At 45.5% G+C, this 18,261-nt stretch overlaps 1 protein-coding gene across 5 annotated transcripts in view; it reads right to left on the reverse strand.

Annotated features, from left to right (window-relative positions):
• Positions 1-6,822: 6,822 nt before the first annotated feature.
• Positions 6,823-18,261, reverse strand: part of LOC123990824 (protein dispatched homolog 1-like) — an 80,804-nt gene continuing 69,365 nt past the window's right edge. For all 5 annotated transcript variants that reach the window (XM_046291711.1, XM_046291708.1, XM_046291710.1 and 2 more), the window contains 6 exons: positions 12,794-12,823; positions 12,293-12,416; positions 11,980-12,107; positions 11,146-11,243; positions 10,946-11,043; positions 6,823-10,774 (listed from right to left, as the gene is read on the reverse strand). In XM_046291711.1, the coding sequence (XP_046147667.1) occupies positions 7,160-10,774; positions 10,946-11,043; positions 11,146-11,243; positions 11,980-12,053 (3,885 nt within the window). In that variant the 5' untranslated portion in view covers positions 12,054-12,107; positions 12,293-12,416; positions 12,794-12,823 and the 3' untranslated portion in view covers positions 6,823-7,159. The remainder of the gene's footprint in view (positions 10,775-10,945; positions 11,044-11,145; positions 11,244-11,979; positions 12,108-12,292; positions 12,417-12,793; positions 12,824-18,261) is intronic.

Genomic DNA, 18,261 nt, shown 5'->3' on the forward strand with positions numbered 1-18,261 from the left:
TTTAAGACTCCTCCTTTATGGAAACCCTGCCTGACCTGTGTTAACACAGCACACATTTAGACATCTACTGTTATTGGAAAGGTTTTTGAATGTACATGTAAACTAGGCCTACCATATAACAACCATTTCAGTTTTCTAACTATCTCATATTTTCATTTAAAACTCTTAAAGTATTATACCATGTTTCAGTAACAGGAATGGATCGCTGATAGAGATAATGTAAAAGTGTAACCTTAATGATCATGTGATTTTTCTCTTATAACTATAAGAAGATAGAAAGCACAGTGCGGTTCTACAAAAACTGTAACTTAAACCACAAATCATGATAGGAAAGTGCTTCTGTTCAGGTGTAGGATCTTAATTTGACCTATATTGTCATAGCAAAATAAAGCTGCATCTACAATATTTTAATGTTTAGTCCATAATGTTGCTTAATCGGTGGTTAGGCCATTAGTTAGCTGGGCAAAACTAGGTTACATTAAAAGTGCAATACTGTTCATATGTTTTTGTGAATTTATGTAAATTGTGAAGTTCATCTGCAGGAAAATTCTCAGCAACAAGAGTGATCAAATTTAAGATCCTACAATTATTATGCTTCGTCAAATACTCAATTTGCAAGAACCTTAGAGCTCAAATTGAGAAGATTAACAAATATTTCCCAAGTAAATAAACTACAGGTCTCCGTTTTAGTTATTTCAGGGATCCGTAGTATTATTGGAACAGTGGCGCACACTGGTCAGATTCCCCTCACAGGAAAATTGTATAAATGCTGCCCCATAACCATAGCAAATATTTGACCTCAGTTAAAAACAAATATAATGATATGCTTTCCGTTCAAGCTGAGGTGAAATCTAATGATCGGAGTGGTTAATCTACTGTGAGCTGGTTAGTGTATAAAGACCAGGGAACACAGTCCATCCAATCTGGGTCATGTGAAGCCCAGTTCAGTATAACAGGATCTCTCATGCAAATAGCTCTAACCACCCACACTTTTCCCCCTGGTGGGTAAAATTTAAGCAAAGCGCTTAAGGGTTTGTCTTTGTTTGTGTGTATGTGTGGTGGGTATGGGTTGTGTGTATGTGTGGTGGGTATGGGATAAGGGGGGTTACAAAGCAAAACAGCGGTTTAGTAGTAATGCACAGCTGTACCTTTGACTTCCATCTCTATTCCAGAAGGGGATAATGGAAAATATAGACCATGTTCTATTGGAGACCAGAGGCCTGTCCCCCCCCCCCCCCCCAGTTTTCTGTACTTGTTGACTGCAAAAACAGTCAGGTACTGGTAGACTACCCAACCCAGGCTAGAGGCCATGTGGTAGTAAAGGAGTTGATGGAGCACCTGCAGACAACTTCTGATTGCCATCTGTCCTCAGCGAGAAAGACAGGCCTGAGTGGCCATCAAGAGCATGGAGTTTTAATGGAGCATAACTGCTTTTCCCATCTTCCCCTGGGGCTCCGGCTGTGAGTGTTTGGTGCGGTATCAGCCTTCAGATTCCACACAGGGAAGAGAGGACCTATTTCACAACTGACCCTTTGGAAACAGGTGTTTTCTGCACATGGATCACTGGAGTGGCCTTGCCAGCGTGGGGAGAGAGCAGAGGAATAAGGGAAGATATGTCTGTCTCCATCACTTGTTTTTCCAGCCATATCTCCCCTACAGTTTGAAGTTCCACATTATTCATGTTATTTTCCCTGGTAAATGCCTCTTATGAGATTGGCTACTCGTGCAATGTTAGGAAAATGCTGAATGAATCTGTGATACCAGGTTGTTTATATCTTTATTTAACTAGGCAAGTCAGTTAAGAACAAATTCTTATTTACAATGACATCCTCCTGGAAAACAGTGAGTTAACCGCCTTATTCAGGGGCAGAAAATATTTTTACCTAGTTAACTCTAGGATTTGATCCAGCAACCTTTCAGTTATTGGCCCACTGCTCTAACCACTAGGCTACCTGCCACCCCAATCTATGGTAGTCATGTAAGGTGAACTTCAGGATACGGCTGTGCCTCAGACTCCATTTATTTATTTGATTTTATTTCACCTTTATTTAACCATTTGTAACTGCGACCTGGCCAAGATAAAGCGTAAAAATTTGACACATACAACAACAGTTACACATGGAATAAACAAAACATACAGTCAATAATACAGTAGAACAAAAGAAAACAAGTCTATATACAGTGAGTGCAAATGAGGTAAGTTAAGGAAATAAATAAGCCATGGTGGCGAAGTGATTACAATATAGCAATTAAACACTGGAATGGTAGATCGGCAGAAGATGAATGTGCAGGTAGAGATACTGGGGTGCAAAGGAGCAAAATAAATAAATACCAGTATGGGGATGAGGTAGGTAGATAGATGGGCTGTTTACAGATAGGCTAAGTACAGGTGCAGTGATCTGTAAACTGCTCTGACAGCTGGTGCTTAAATCTAGTGAGGGAGATGTGAGTCTCCAGTGGATCAGAGAATCACCAGCAGCAAGAGCAACATCGTTGATGTATACAGAAAAGAGAGTCGGCCCAAGAATTGAACCCTGTGGCACACCCATAGAGACAGTCAGAGGTCCAGACAACAGGCCCTCCGATTTGATACACTGAACTCTATCAGAGAAGTAGTTGGTAAACCAGGCGAGGCAATCATTTGAGAAACCAAGGCTGTCGAGTCTGCCAATAAGAATGTTGTGATTGACAGAGTCGAAAGCCTTGGCCAGGTCGATGAACACGGCTGCACAGTAATGTCTCTTACCGATGGCGGTTATGATGTCGTTTAGAACCTTGAGCGTGGCTGAGGTGCACCCATGACGAGCTCTGAAACCAGATTGCATAGCGGAGAAGGTATGGTGGGATTCTAAATGGTCAGTAATCTGTTTAACTTGGCTTTCGAAGACCTTAGAAAGACAGGGTAGGATAGATATTGGTCTATAGCAGTTTGGGTCTAGAGTGTCACCCCCTTTGAAGAGGGGGATGACCGCGGCAGCTTTCCAATCTTTGGGAATCTCAGATGATACGAAAGAGAGGTTGAACAGGCTAGTAATACAGGTTGCAACAATTTCTGCAGATAATTTTAGAAGGAGAGTGTCCAGATTGTCTAGCCCGGCTGATTTGTAGGGGTCCAGATTTTGCAGCTCTTTCAGAACATCGGCTATCTGGATTTGGGTAAAGAAGAAATGGTGGGGGCTTTGGTGGGTTGCTGTGGAGGGTGCCTGCCAGTTGACCGGGGTAGGGGTAGCTATGTGGAAAGCATGGCCAGCCGTAGAGAAATGCTTATTGAAATTTATCGGTGGTGACAATGTTTCCTAGCCTCAGAGCAGTGGGCAGCTGGGAGAAGGTGCTCTTATTCTCCATGGACTTTAGTGTCCCAGAACTTCGAGTTAGTACTACAGGATGCACATTTCTGTTTGAAAAATCTTGCCTTAGTGTTTCTAACTGCCTGTGTATATTTGTTCCTAACTTCCCTGAAAAGTTGCATATCACGGGGGTTATTTGATGCTAATGCAGAGCGCCACAGGATGTTTTTGTGCTGGTCAAGGGCAGACAGGTCTGGCGTGAACCAAGGACTATATCTTTTCCTAATTCTACATTTTTTTGAGTGGGGCATGCTTATTTAAGATGGTGAAGAAGGCACTTTTAAAGAATAGCCAGGCATCATCTGCTGACGGGATGAGGTCAATGTCATTCCAGGATACCCCGGCCAGGTCGATTAGAAAGGCCTGCTCGCAGAAGTGTTTCAGGGAGCGTTTAACAGTGATGAGGAGTGGTCGTTTGGTCGCAGACCCATTACAGATGCAGGCAATGAGGCAGTGATCGCCGAGATCTTGATTGAAAACAGCAAGAGGTGTATTTGGAGGGCGAATTAGTTAGGGTGACATCTGAGGGTGCCCGTGTTTACTGATTTGGGGTTGTACCTGGTAGCTTCATTGATAATTTGTGTGAGATTGAGGGCATCAAGCTTAGTTTGTATGAGAGTTTACATGGTTGGTTAAGGCATATTGAGCAGGGCTAGAGGCTCTACAGTGAAATAAGACAGTAATCACCAACCAAGACAGTAAATGGACAAGGCATATTGATATTAGAGAGGCATGCGTAGCCAAGTGAACATATGGGTCCAGTGAGTGGTTGGGCTGGCTGGGGACACGGCGATTCAGACAGTTAGCAAGCTAACAAGCTAGCAGCTAGTAGACAAGGGCAAGCTAGCAGTTAGCAGACCGGGTTAGCAAGCAAGAAGTTAGCAAGTGCTAGCAGTTAGCAGACCGGGCAGGCAAGCTAGCAGTTAGCAGACCAGGGCCCGGCAGTTTAGCAGTTAGCAGACCGGGTTAGCAAGCAAGCAGATAGCAGGGGCTAGAAAGTTAGCCTTTGGGGGGGGGGTCACGATGGGGGTAGGGTCACGATGGGGGTAAGTCTGTTTTTGCCTCTTCGTGCGGTGACGTCGATAGACCAGTCGTGGAATTAGTAGGGTTCCAAGTAGCTCTAGGTAGCTAGCAGGCCGACGTTGTAACCCAGGAGTATGCTTCGGTGGTAGCACAGGAGCCCTGGCCGGGCTAGCTTCAAGCTAAATTGGTGCTTGCTCTGGGATGGAAACGCTATCCAGGAGTAGTCATCCGGGATTGCGGTTAGCTAGTTGTGAATAACAGATAAATGTTCAGTTTGCGGTAGGAATCCGGGGATAAAATAACAGGACTGTTATGCTCTGGTTAGTCACGTTGTTTGAACTGGCGAGAGCTTTCCGAGCTGAAGGTTAGCTGATGACTGCTGGCAATGGTTTGCTGACTGATATCTGGTAGTTAGCTGGCTAGCTTCAGTTGAGGGATTCCAGATCCGAAGTAAATATAAATACTTTAGGAGAAAAAAAGCAGATCCACGTCATATTGGGTGAGGCGGGTTGCAGGAGAGTATTTAGATGACGAGGTTTAGCAAAATATTTTAAAGGATATGCAACGAAAAATATGTAAAACGATATATACAATGGACACGACAGGACGTCTGACTGCTACGCCATCTTGGATCATTTTAATGTGCGGTGCACAATGAAATACCAAGTTAAAGGAACTCAACTCATGGCAATATGGGTTACCACTCATCATTCTCTGCCTAATTTACAGTACACTCACTAGAGGCTAGCCGTTTATGAAAGAGTAGATTGAATAACTTCCTTAGATATGAGGAGCAGTCTCCCAGAGTACAATTTTCTCGGGTAAACATCAGATTGGCAGAATGCTTCCGTTAACCATCTGAGATAAGTCTGTCAATTTGTGCCACGTGTCTTTCTTCTAGTTCTCCCTGTAGTGAGAGTTCACACAAAAGAAAGATGTGGATAGCCATCTTCCCCAGTCAGTCAAAGGTGCATATGGCTTTTTTTCTGTGAAATTCCTCAGGTCAGGACTGCAGAAACATTGGGGCTCGGTAAACAAGGGCAAGTTTACACAGGAGACATGTCATTTTGGAAAGTTTCCAGCCAGTGAGGTTCAAACAGTTGCCCCTATGAGTGACAGAGGTCCCATCTGCACCCCTCAGAGATTGTCAGGGCTGAACAGGGATGGGGATTTGTACTGACTGGAACTAGATGTGATTGACAGCTAAGAAATGTCTGGGCAAGGGTCAGACAGGAACTATGCACAATAAAGTGTGAGATGGAAAAGGAGTGGAACAATTCGAAAGAAAAGAGGACTTTGCAGCTGCTTGAGGAATTTCTACTCACTCACACCATATAGTTTCACTGTACCCCTGATCAATGTTAAACTTGATCTGTGGATTTGAGTGGGTGATGTCGGAGACTAAGGGAGATGGGCTACAGTACCACCTTGGCCTCTCTCTCACAGATAATTACAGGCGTCTGGTAGCCTAGTTCAGAGCTGCATATCTGACATTAATTCACGACTGAAAGTATAATTATAACGGTCTGTTGTGCTGAGTCATACTGCCTGCAGAGCCTGGTGGTCTAATGTATATGTTTGCTTTGCAGCAGAAGGTTTGGCCAAGATCTTGGACCACCAGGGAAACCTCTTAGGTGGGATGGATGGCAGGAGCCAGAACAGCAAATAAAACACAGGACTTTGAATGAATGGAATTGGTCAATTTATAGGATACTTTTAACAAAGAGAGTAAACAGAATGTAATCGATATGTTACAAAATGAAATGATAGGACCCAGGAGTTATACTATTCCTGGGTTTTAGATTCTCTTTATAATTCATGCCTTTTACATCATTGTTGTATGTTAGAAAATTGCTCAGTTACATGTGTAGATGGTCTAGTGGTTAAGAGCGTTGGGTCACTAGTTCAAATCCCCGAGCCAACTAGGTCAAATAAATGTGCCCGTGAGCAAGGCACTTCACCCTAATTGCTCCCTGTAAATCGCTCTAGATAAGAGCATCTGCAAAAATGTCAGACCTACTGATGTCCTGCTGTGTATGATTCTGTCCTACCGTGTAAGATTCTGTCCTACTGTGTAAGATTCTGTCCTACCGTGTAAGATTCTGTCCTACTGTGTAAGATTCTGTCCTACTGTGTAAGATTCTGTCCTACTGTGTAAGATTCTGTCCTACTGTGTAAGATTCTGTCCTACTGTGTAAGATTCTGACCTGCTTGGAATGTGATGCAGGCTTTTGGAGAGTGAAGATTAGAAATCAAACATCTGTGTGGTGTAGGAGAGCAAAGAGCCCAGCACAGCACCGTGGCCTCAGGCCAGACTGAGCCAATCTTCTGAAGACTCTAGCAGCAGTGAGACAATGAAACAGGTGTTATTTCAAACCGTGCCCTTTGAACAAACCCTCGATATACTTTTCATTTCATACTGTAGGAGCGGAGTGGAAAGAGACAGACAATCTTGTTAAAATGACTTTATAATCATACAGTACATCTTTCATATTGGACCAAAAGGCATGTGGCAACGTGAAACAGACTACTAAGGCCTGTGGTTCTTATGGAATAAAGTCAATGGTTCACCATTCCTTAAACAGTGTACTCAAAAATAATACAGTACATCCGACTGATCAAACCAATATCTGCACAGTAATCACAGAATATATAGGGACATACTTTTACATGAACGACATAAGGCACTTGGTCAGTGAAATATCCCAAACACTTTAATTGCACTGGGACACTGCTCATGACAGCTTGATATGACAAAAGTTGACTCTTTAGATATAGTCTCTTTGCTGTCAACATAAACTTTCAGATGCGGGTTTTGAATTCATTGCAATAGCAGGCACATTGGCATCAGCTTTTGGCGTGTTAAACTCGACAGAATTGCACTTTACTTTTAAAGTCCTGTTAAAACAGTAGAGTTTCTTGGGAGATCCTGAGGATGCCCTCTCTTTTTTGGGGTTCTGTTTGCACGTTTTGACACTTTCTTCCCATGTGACAGGAGTAGTACTGGTTTCAAGCTTCTTGTTGCCAGGCATCTTATGACCAGTGTCCTTTTGCATCGTAGTGGACACAAAATGATCCACGCTCTGATCCCTTGGAGCGTTTACCGGTTTCTCTTCCTCCCTCTGTGTTTCATGATTGGCTATGCAGCACCCTGTGTGTATGTGAGCTAACGTGCAGCCCAGAGCAGAGGCAGGAGGCCTGTGAGTCTGGGCTGGGCTGGTGGGGCTGCCACTAGGGCCAGAGGATGCTCCAGTCCGGTGTACTTCCTCCAGCCCAGCTGGGTCTGGGGCAGAGTGTTGGTCCCTGGGGAGGCCACCTGTGAGGGGGACAGTGTGAACACAGTAGTTTCTGAGGTGGCAGTTGTGAGGGCCCTGTCTGGGCACCCTGCCCGGGGTGCAGTGGTGGAAATGGGCTGGGGGACAGTGGACATAGTGCATACGGCAACCCATTGGTTTGTAGACTGCGTCCAGAGTGGAAAGGAGGGTCTGGCCTTTGTTGGCATGGCTGCCTGTGAGGGGGAATGGGGACTCCTGGGTGGTTTGAGTACATGGGTGGGGGGTCCACTGCATACCCATAGACTGGTGAGGGGGATCTCCACATGTGCAGGTTGTGTTATGGGAGTACTGGCATCTGGGTGTGGCGTCAGTCGCCAGTATGCCCAGTCCATTTTCAGAGCAGGGACCTCTGCCAGACTCTGCCTTGCTCTTAAAGGGGATGTGTGTGCAGGGGGCAGAGTGGGGGGCTATTCCATTATAGAGCTGGGTGCACGTCTCCTGTTCCTCTGCAGGTTTCTCCTCGTTCTTTTGGTTCGAGGCTAACGGTTCCAGCTCGTAATGCTCATGCTCCACCTCTCCTCCTCGACTGTCCAGTTGGTACTTGGTGCCATGCTTGCCCTGGGGCGAGGGGACGTTGGTGGTGCCCTCTTTGAAAGCCTGGCACTGAAACCTCTTGGGCAGGGGGATCTGTCCGCAGGTGCCCTGGGGGCCCAGGCAACGGCACATGCACTGGAAGAAGAATGTGGCAAAGGCCCAACTGATGCACATGATGAGCATCATGAAGGTGCCCAGCTGGGTATAGGCCAGCACTGTGGACGGCATCATCATCGCCCCGGCAACAAAGGTGGTGAGCGCCGCCATGGCGATAGCAGAACCCATCCGGCCAAGGGAGAAGACTACCTTCCCCTCGCGGTCAGGCTCGGGGGCAAGGCGATAGGCGACTCCGTAGTGCACGGCGAAGTCCACCGACAGACCCACTGCCACAGAGATGGTGACCGACTCCAGCACGTTGAGCTCCCAGCCCAGGAGCACCAGTGAGCCCACTGTGACGAAGATGGTCCCCGCGATGGAGAGGATGGCGTAGAGGCTGATGATGATGTTCCAGGTGGTGAGGAGCATGACCACGAAGGCCACCACCACGGACAATGCCATGGCGATGAGCGTTCCGTCTGATAGGCTGTCCTGCAGGTCATAGAACTCCAGGTTGCTGACGAACCAGCCGTATTTCAGCCCGTCTGGGGCATTCTTCAGCTCCTCCTGAATCCAGGTGTCCACCTCGTGGTAGAACTGGTGCATCTTCTCATAGGCCAGTGTAAACAAGTAAGTGCTCTTGAACTCCAGGACGATGGCCCGGATGGTGTCGTTTATGTCAAAGCGAGGCCCGGGGGTCTTACTGTCTAGGTGGAAGCTGGTGCTGCGGTCCAGCTCCATGATGGCTCTCTTGATGCATAGCTCAAAGACATCCTGCTTGTAGGGGAAGGTAGACTGGCTGCAGCAGGGGTAGACAGAGGCCTCTTCACAGTCCCGGTTCTCCATCCACTGCTTGAAGGTCTCGATGAAGCAGCTGGTGAAGTCCTGCTCCTCCGACTGGAACACGAAGCTCTGGTTCCTCAGCTTCTGGCAGAAGTTGAGAATCCAGAGCTGGGAAGCCGGGCTGGCGATGTTGAAAGTGTTGTCCAGCATCAGCTTGCCTTTGTTCTTGGGGTTGAGGGGGTCCCCGTTGTCCACGGGGGTGACCCCCCAGATGATGGTGATGGGCATGTGCAGGTCCTCCCCATGGTGGACCCTCTCGAACATGAACAGTTTCTTGTACTCAGCATCGTAACGCTCAAACGGGTGGGAGGAGCGGAACACTTTGAACTCAGACAGCTCCAGAGAGGGTAGCTTCATCTTGGGGTTGACACACACCACGTACGCCCCTCCCACTGTGAAGGCCAGGAAACAGAAAAGCCAGAGGTAACGCAGTTTGATCACGATGCACGGCAGAACCTTCTCAAAGAAGATCCTGGAAGCCTCAGAGATGGTGAAGAGGCACTTGTTTGCTTTCTGGCACAGATTGGCCCAGAGGGTGCGGGTGCAAAGCCCTGTCTGCTGGTGGGGAGGTTTAGAGCAGGTGAAGATGTTGGGCAGGTAACGCTCATGGAGCACCACCACGGCTGGCAGCCAGGTCACCATCAGTATGTAGTTAACCAAGATGGCCGTGCCGGCGTAGACGCCGAAACAGCGGATGGCGGTGATGTTGCTAACGTAGTTGGCATAGAAGGCGGCGGCCGTGGTAAAGCTGGTGACGAACATTGAAAGAGCGGCATGCTGCAGAGTGATGCTCACTGTCTCGGACAGCTCAGCGTTGGGCTTGTCGAACTTGGTGTAGTTCCACACGTCACAGAGGACAAAGGCGTCGTCTGCCCCGATGCCCACCAGGATGATGAGGGCCGTGAGGTTCATGAAGGGGAAGAACTCAAAGTCGAACACCATGCGGTACAGGAAGTAGGACACAATTAGGGAGCTGATGATGGCAATCATAGTCATTAGGGTGATGAACACAGAGCGGGTGTACACACACATCACAACCAGCACAATCACTATGGCTATGGCTGGATACACGGTATCCGTCAGTAGGTAGTCCTGGAACAGATTGTGTTTGATACCGAACTCTATCCCCGTGATGGTGGTGACGCCGTCCGAGGAGTTCCAGTTCTCAAAGTTGTCCAGGTAAATGTTCATCATGGTCTCTCCTTTCTCTGTCGGAGAAAACAACATGCTGTGTTTAAGGGTGGGTATAAGGTAGTCTGTGTTCTTTGGGCTCAGGAAGTCTTTGTCCACCAGGAAATGGAGGATCTGGTAGATGGCGTTGTACTTGGTGCACTTGCGGGGGACGTTGGTGCACTTAGACTGGTCCTTCCGGCGAGTGGTCATGTCCCAGCAGTCGGGACCCAGGGTTCCATTGTGGTAGTACTTGGCACAGGAGCGCAGGATCTTGAGGGTGTGTGACACGTCGCGCTCTGTGATCTTCTGGCAGGAGGACTTGTTGGTGAGGATGGCAACGTAGTTTCCCAGGGTCCAGCTGGGGCAGCAGGAGGCGTCAGTGGTGCGCTGGCACAAGCTCCAGTACTGAGGGTGGGAGCGCACCTGGGGACAACACAACAGGAGATAAGAACAGAGTATGACTAGAATAGAACAGAACTATTGACCCAAGGAGATCAGACTCCAGCCATAACATGACTAATATGATGGGGCTTATTGCACCATTTGAAATTAGAAAATGCTGAGGCACATCTTCAACAGTGCTGTTCCACTTACCCGTGTATTGTCCAAATTGCACATAGATTTAATTGCTTGTATGTTCCACAGGTTCTTCCCCTCTGCAGATGTGAACACTAATCTAGAGTATCTGTCACCTACACATACAGTAAAGAGCATCTGGTTAGCATTTCATCACAGTCGAGCATTGTCCGACAAACCCTTAATAGACAAACAGAAGAAGCGTGAAGAGTTTGTACCTGGGACATCACAGAAGAAACTGTCTTTACTGAAGTCCCAGTCAGCTTGTCTTTTATCTCTGTCAAAGTGATCTTCAGCCCACCTGTCCTCTTGGTGACTGGAATAAAAAAGTTGAAGTGTGATTACACTGTTGACATTTCATACATTTGTATAAAAGGTTCCTTTAATTCTGAAGATCTACATGAAAGAATGAGATGTAATCCACTTAAAGCATACATACTATTTTCACTTGGTAACAAAATGAAAAAGACAGTTAAAAATAGGGTCATTCTTAGACAAATGAAGGAAATGGTTTTAGGCCAAACCATTAGTGATGACAAAGCCAGTGATAGTGATCACTCTACTGATGTATGACACAATCATATTGTTGTCATTATTTTTAATATCATAATAATAGCCAGGTCATAGAGGGATTTTCAGGGAGTGACATCCTCTGACCGAGACAGACAGGATGGCCCTTTAATCAGGAGTTTGTCAGAGCAGACTGAGGGGCTGAGGCAGAATGATACAGAGAGTCCTGCTGACAGGTCTGGCCCTGGAGGCCCCCCCAAGTCCACACACACATACTTGCATGCGCAAACACACACCTGCCCTTGATTATTCACCGGGCCCCCAGTGATCGGGATAAGTAATGGAAGATGGGCCTGGGATAGAACAACCTCTCCACCGATCCTTTTGCAGGATGGGATTGAGATTTAGTGTGTCTGCCTGTCTGTCTCTCGGCAGCATTCATCACTCCATCTCCTGGCCCGAGGCCTAAACCTGATCTAGCCTGCTAGAGGGTTAGGAGGAAGACATCAAATGGACAGGATCTGCGTGGTTATACTTGTTACCTTTTCGCCTGCTCATCCGCATACTTGAATGGGTAGTTAGCCAGGGTTGCTTTGTACCCTGTGTTTTTCACCATGTTGTTCCATGTGACTAGTCGCTGGCCTATGGCTGTGCCTCGTGGCTCAAATCCCTGAAGAAATAGAGCACATCTTTTTAGTTTACCAGGAAATTCACCTTTGACATCTTGGACTTTTCACATCCACTCAATATAATGATTTTAGTGTGTGCGAAACAATATGTTGTCCATCTTGGTCATAACGACCAAGATTTTCTATAGAGAAAGTGTTGTGCCTTCCGTCGGCTCGGCCTACTCACCAGTAAAGGGTCTGAGAAGTCTGGCAGGTCTGGCACCAGGATACCCACCAGGGCACACACCACGATGAGGACTGTACACACCCCCAGGACCACCACTGGCCAATCAGCAATCAGCTCTGCATAGCTGAAGATGAAGGACAGGTATTGATTAAACACAAGGCTGATGGCTTTAGAACTATACGAATATGATATGTACTGATAAGCACGCAGAAAAGAAGGGCACGCGGATACACCAGTAGAACATCAAAAAGAGTAGAAGGTGCTCATTAAAATGCCATTATTGAATATTTTGTAGTTATTCAAGTATATTCAGTGTTCTGACATGAGAGAAATTACTTAAAGGCATATTTTGTAAAGGAGCATGAGTGACTGTTAGCAGGTTCCAGGTACAGAGAGCCATTTTCACTACACAGGAATGACAGCTCGGCTGGGTTTTGATGGACTCAAGGAGAGAGAAAAGCTTTCTTAATAATATATATATTTATTTTTGGGAGGTCTTACCTTTTGGGGAACCGAAAAGGCCTTGCAGGGCTGCAAAACAAAGGGAGGTAAATCAGGTTTACATTTAGGAGTCAAAGTAACAGCCAATCAAAACCAGATTTGCCTCGGCATCCGTGCAGGGGGAACATGTTTTTGAGCAGCAATGCAGCACACACCTTGTGGGGAACAACTCGCAGTATTCAAACTAACATAAACAAAAAGGAGGCCCCATTCGAGTAACTTTTTTCATTTTAAAAATACCAATCAATTGTTCTTTAGGTAATATATCAAAATAAAAAAAACATGCACAGATGTGCAAGTGAATGAAGAATCTATTACGCTAACTGTTTTAGGCAACACATCACTTTTAGGTCAGCTTTGTGTTTCTAATCTACAAAAACCCCACACACTGCTGCAGTGCATGAAGAATCTGTAAAGCTTAGCTAAAAGATTTAGAGGACTAGAGTCCCATTAGTGGTGATGTCTCCTGTGCCATAAACGCAGACAGAGAGGATCTGCACTGGGCTTCCCCGTTGCCATATGAAGCTTTCAGCTGCTCTGGATTTGTCTGGACTAACCATCAGCACCTTCCCAGAGCAGTGGGAAGCCTCCGGGCTGCCGAGTGCAAGCATGAGTCAGAGGGAATCAGATACTGCCACCGGATCACACAGGCCCGGTACAGATAAGAGCAAGGCCAGAAGGGTGAAGGCAGGGGGAGAGTAGAGGTGGAAGGGGTGGGTTGGAGATGTCTTCACATGCAATATACACAATGCTCATGACAGCAAATGACAGAGAGAGGAGATGGGGAGAGACTCACGTGATCACAGCCGTGACAGGAAATGGACAGACTGTCCTAACTTTATGTCCAAGGAAGGACATCATGATTTCTACTGCAGCCTTGATGTTTATCCACATTCTATTCACTGCAACCTACATGAGTATTGCACTACCAGTCACAATTTGGCACAGACCTCACAGCCCACATCAGGGACTAGGTAAGATTACACACAAGAAACGAAAACAAGGAAATCAGTATCCCAAACAGGAAGTGGACTCAGACGATCCTCTGCCTCAGCCAATCACAGCGCACGCACACAGGATATTTCAGTGTGATTGGAGCAATATGGCCAAGAGATGGATGTATTTTTCCTCCTTCCCTTTAAAAGGGAATCCATGGAATGCTATAATTAGTGGTTGCCATGGCACGGTGAGGCAGAGATGGACAAAAGCTATTGGCGGGAATTTTTCACCACTAACAACTTCTGGGGAGGCAGTAAATCCCCTTTAAAGTTAGCTGGACATGTTAATACGACAACCAGATGTTGTATGGAACTGGCTTAGAACAATTAGCATATTCTAGACAAGGTAAGTCCCATTAACACTACCACATAGAAGTGGAGTGAGACTCCTTGCTATACTTTTACATTCAAGAAAAATAGCCAGTGATTCACCTTTTAAAATGTGACAGCCTGATACTAAACAACAATGCCTAATGAAAAACATATCCCCCTTAAGTTAGCATTGTTTGCCATGGAAAAGTCTAACTTAATTTATTGCTTTTCTGTGCTGTCCATTAGTTTCCATGTAGGGGCCTTGAACGGCGGAATTCGGGACAGAGATATTATGGTCCACAATGAAGTAGAGTTATTGGAAATAGTTGGACTGGATTCATAAAACATCTTTAGTTGAGGAGCCATCAAAAAGAGCACTGCTGCCTATTTATCTGCGAGATCTGTTTTGGATCATGATTGCATTTCAGACAAATAAGATGTATTAAACAGAGGACTATACTATGGATTCACGACAGATATCGTCAGATACTATGGCTTCCACATGAAACAAACTTTCAAATGTTTTTTTTCTTCCCCTCTTTCAAAAAAGTATAGGCCAAGATTAGGAATTGAAGTTGGCATTCAAAAGACAAGCTTTGTGTTTCAATTCTCTTGTTATCCAATCTGTCAATGAGAGCAGCAATGTGAAGAAACGCAGACTAAAAATGTTTTTAAGGAGGCGGCAGTGGGGTGGGGAGGAGAAATCCGTTGACTGATGATCGCAGTCTCTAAATCCAGCAGGATGACAAACCACGAGTCTGGTTTTTCCCACTCCTCTGATCCCAGTCCCCCTTCACACAAACTCCCCACATTTCTTCCACAAACTTACAACAGTTACCCTTCCTAAATGTTATTCTATTTATCAGAAAGGGGAATGTTTATGGATCACTGAGTTAATAAATAAAGGAACTTTGGAGCAGTGGCTGGGTTAGGCTGAGGCGGCCATGTTGACGTGTGGTGGAGTGAAGGGAGGCGAGAGGGGTCAGGGGTCACAGAGCTGAGGGGGGAAAACTGCTAACAGACACGGCAGATATTTCTGGAAATCGGGGGCTGCATGAAGCTTTCAAGTTAGGGCAAGAGCAATTACTGTCAACTCTCAATTATTCGCTCCTGTGATTAAAACTCGCTGGAACACTGCACACAATTAGAGGCTCATTCAAGCGATGGAATTGTAAGATTGGCTTGAGGGTGGAACCCAAATATCAGCATGATGCATTAGGCATTGTAGTGAAATGTTGAGTAAAATAAATAAATAATATCTATATATCTATATCTATCTATATATACACATCATCAGGGAGTAGCCACAAGCATGCACTTAAAAGGGAGTCAGATGAACTTGTGGATACCATTTTTATGTCTCTGTGTGCAGTTTGAGGGTAGTTGTTTACTAGCACAATTGCAACCTAGCATAAGCGCAGTGACTGGAAGTCTATAGTATCTCATTGCACGAACGCTAGTTAGCATTGGCTCGCAAAACTCCCACCAACTTCCTTCATACTGGGCACAGACATAAAAATGGTATTGACGAGTTCACCTGACTCTGGGGAAGTAGATAAAGGGCGTCATTGCCAAAATCCAGAAGCATCCCTTTCAGCTCATCAACTTCCCCTGTATACCTTAAATAGATTATAGGTACATACAAGCTTGTAAGAAATAATACTGTAACATTATACTTGCAAGTTAGTTACACAACTCAGGTCTCTGATAAGGTTTATTTGGAGATGAGGCCTCTGGATGCAAGCGTGTATGAGAAAAGATGAGTCTGAATCAGAGATTATTGCTGTATAATAAGTCTAAGCGCAGTGTGTATGTGTGAGTGCAGAAGGGACACGGACAGCTACATCCGCCAGTGAACAGCGTCTGGAGGCCACACCTGCCATCTCCACATTCTTGGGATTGAAATATGGGCGTGTGCAAATTCCAGGCAAACAGGCCGGATTTCAACACTGTAGCCAATAGTTACAAGCTGTCCAAGAGAGGTCTTTATTATCCTGTGACCTCGCTCCCTTTATAGCAACCAGCTTAACCCCCTGAGTCCAGGGGCTTCAGAACCACAATCCAAGGAATGTGAGGGTATTGCACATGCCATCACCAACCCTGCACTGCGCTAACCAGCAGACATCTTTGTAAACTAGTCCAAGAAGGGCGAATTATGCAATACACGAGTCACTATGCAAATAATGAATAATGACGTGTCGTGAATTATTTAACGTAAGCCTAGTCACTTATGGTGTTCAGATGTTTGCTAAATAGGCTAGGTCCATGATGAACATTTCAACCATACTAGGGTTGGGCGATGTCAACCTTTTTCCTATCGTGATTATGTATGTACCCATATGATGCCATTTCACCCCCTATTGGCCAACCGCAATTGTATAAAAAAAAAAACGACAGTTGGGCTATAATGCAAAATCGAACGCAACTGGTTGAATCATGATGAAAGTTAATGTTGTTGAAAGCCTGGGCAGAGCCTAAGTGCAGGAAACTCTTTTCTAATATCCCTTTCTGGAGGAGCTGCAGCATGGAGTTGTGTGTGTGTGTGTGTAGTTGAAGTCGGAAGTTTACATACACCTTAGCCAAATACATTTAAACTCTGTTCCTGACATTTAATCCTAGTAAAAATTCCCTGTTTTAGGTCCGTTAGGATCACCACTTTATTTTAAGAATGTGAAATGTTAGAATAATAGTAGAGAGAATGATTTATTTCAGCTTTTATTTCTTTCATCACATTCCCAGTTGGTCAGAGGTTTACATACACTCAATTAGTATTTGGTAGCATTGCCTTTAAATTGTTTAACTCGTGTAGCCTTCCACAAGCTTCCCACAATAAGTTGGGTGAATTTTGGCACATTCGTCCTGAAGGAGCTGGTCTAACTGAGTCATGTTTGTAGGCCTCCTTGCTCGCAAATGCTTTTTCAGTTCTGCCCACAAATGTTCTATGGGATTAAGGTCAGGGCTTTGTGGTGGTCACTCCAATACCTTGACTTTGTTATCCTCAAGCCATTTTGCCACAACTTTGGAAGTATGCTTGGGGTCATTGTCCATTTGGAAGACCCATTTGCAACCAAGCTTTAACTTCCTGACTGATGTCTTGAGATGTTACTTCAATATATCCACATACTTTTCCTCCCTCATGATGCCATCTATTTTGTGAAGTGCACCAGTCCCTCCTGCAGCAAAGCACCCCCACAACATGATGCTGCCACCCCGTGCTTCATGGTTGGGATGGTGTTCTTCGGCTTGCAAGCATCCCCTTTTCCCTCCAAACATTTCCATTATGGCCAAACAGTTCTATTTTTGTTTCATCAGATCAGAGGACATTTCTCCAAAAAGTATGATCTTTGTCCCCATGTGAAGTTGCAAACCGTAATCTGGCTTTTTTATGGCGGAGCAGTGGCTTCTTCCTTGCCGAGCAGTCTTTCAGGTTATGTCGATATAGGACTCATCACTTTTCGCACCAAAGTACGTTCATCTCTAGGAGACAGAACGCGTGCGTCTCCTTCCTGAGCGTATGACGGGCTGCCTGGTCCCATGGTGTTTATACTTGTGTACTATTGTTTGTACAGATGAACATGTTACCTTCAGGAGTTTGGAAAATGCTCCCAAGGATGAACCAGACTTGTGGAGGTCTACAATTTTCTTTCTGAGTTCATGGCTGATTTCTTTTGATTTTCCCATGATGTCAAGCAGAGGCACTGAGTTAGGCCTTGAAGGTAGGCCTTGAAATACATCAACAGGTACACCTCCAATTGACTCAAATGATGTCAATTAGCCTATCAGAAGCTTCTAAAGCCATGACATCATTTTCTGGAATTTTACAAGCTGTTTAAAAGGTACAGTCAACTTAGTGAAGGTAAACTTCTGACCCACTGGAATTGTGATACAGTGAATTATAAGTGACATAATCTGTCTGTAAACAATTGTTGGAAAAATTATGTGTCATGCAACAAGTAGGTGTCCTAACCGACTTGCAAAAACTATAGTTTATTAACAAGAAATTTGTGGAGTGGTTGAAAAACGAGTTGTTTTCATGACTCCAACCTAAGTGTATGCAAACTTCCGACTTCAACTGTATATGTGTGGTGAGCTGTGATGGCGCAATAACTGTCTGATGAGGAACGGGCGTTCTTCAGAACTGGATCAGAATTGCTTTAT

The sequence above is a fragment of the Oncorhynchus gorbuscha genome, linkage group LG12, assembly GCF_021184085.1.
Source record: "Oncorhynchus gorbuscha isolate QuinsamMale2020 ecotype Even-year linkage group LG12, OgorEven_v1.0, whole genome shotgun sequence".
Lineage (NCBI taxonomy): Eukaryota > Metazoa > Chordata > Actinopteri > Salmoniformes > Salmonidae > Oncorhynchus > Oncorhynchus gorbuscha.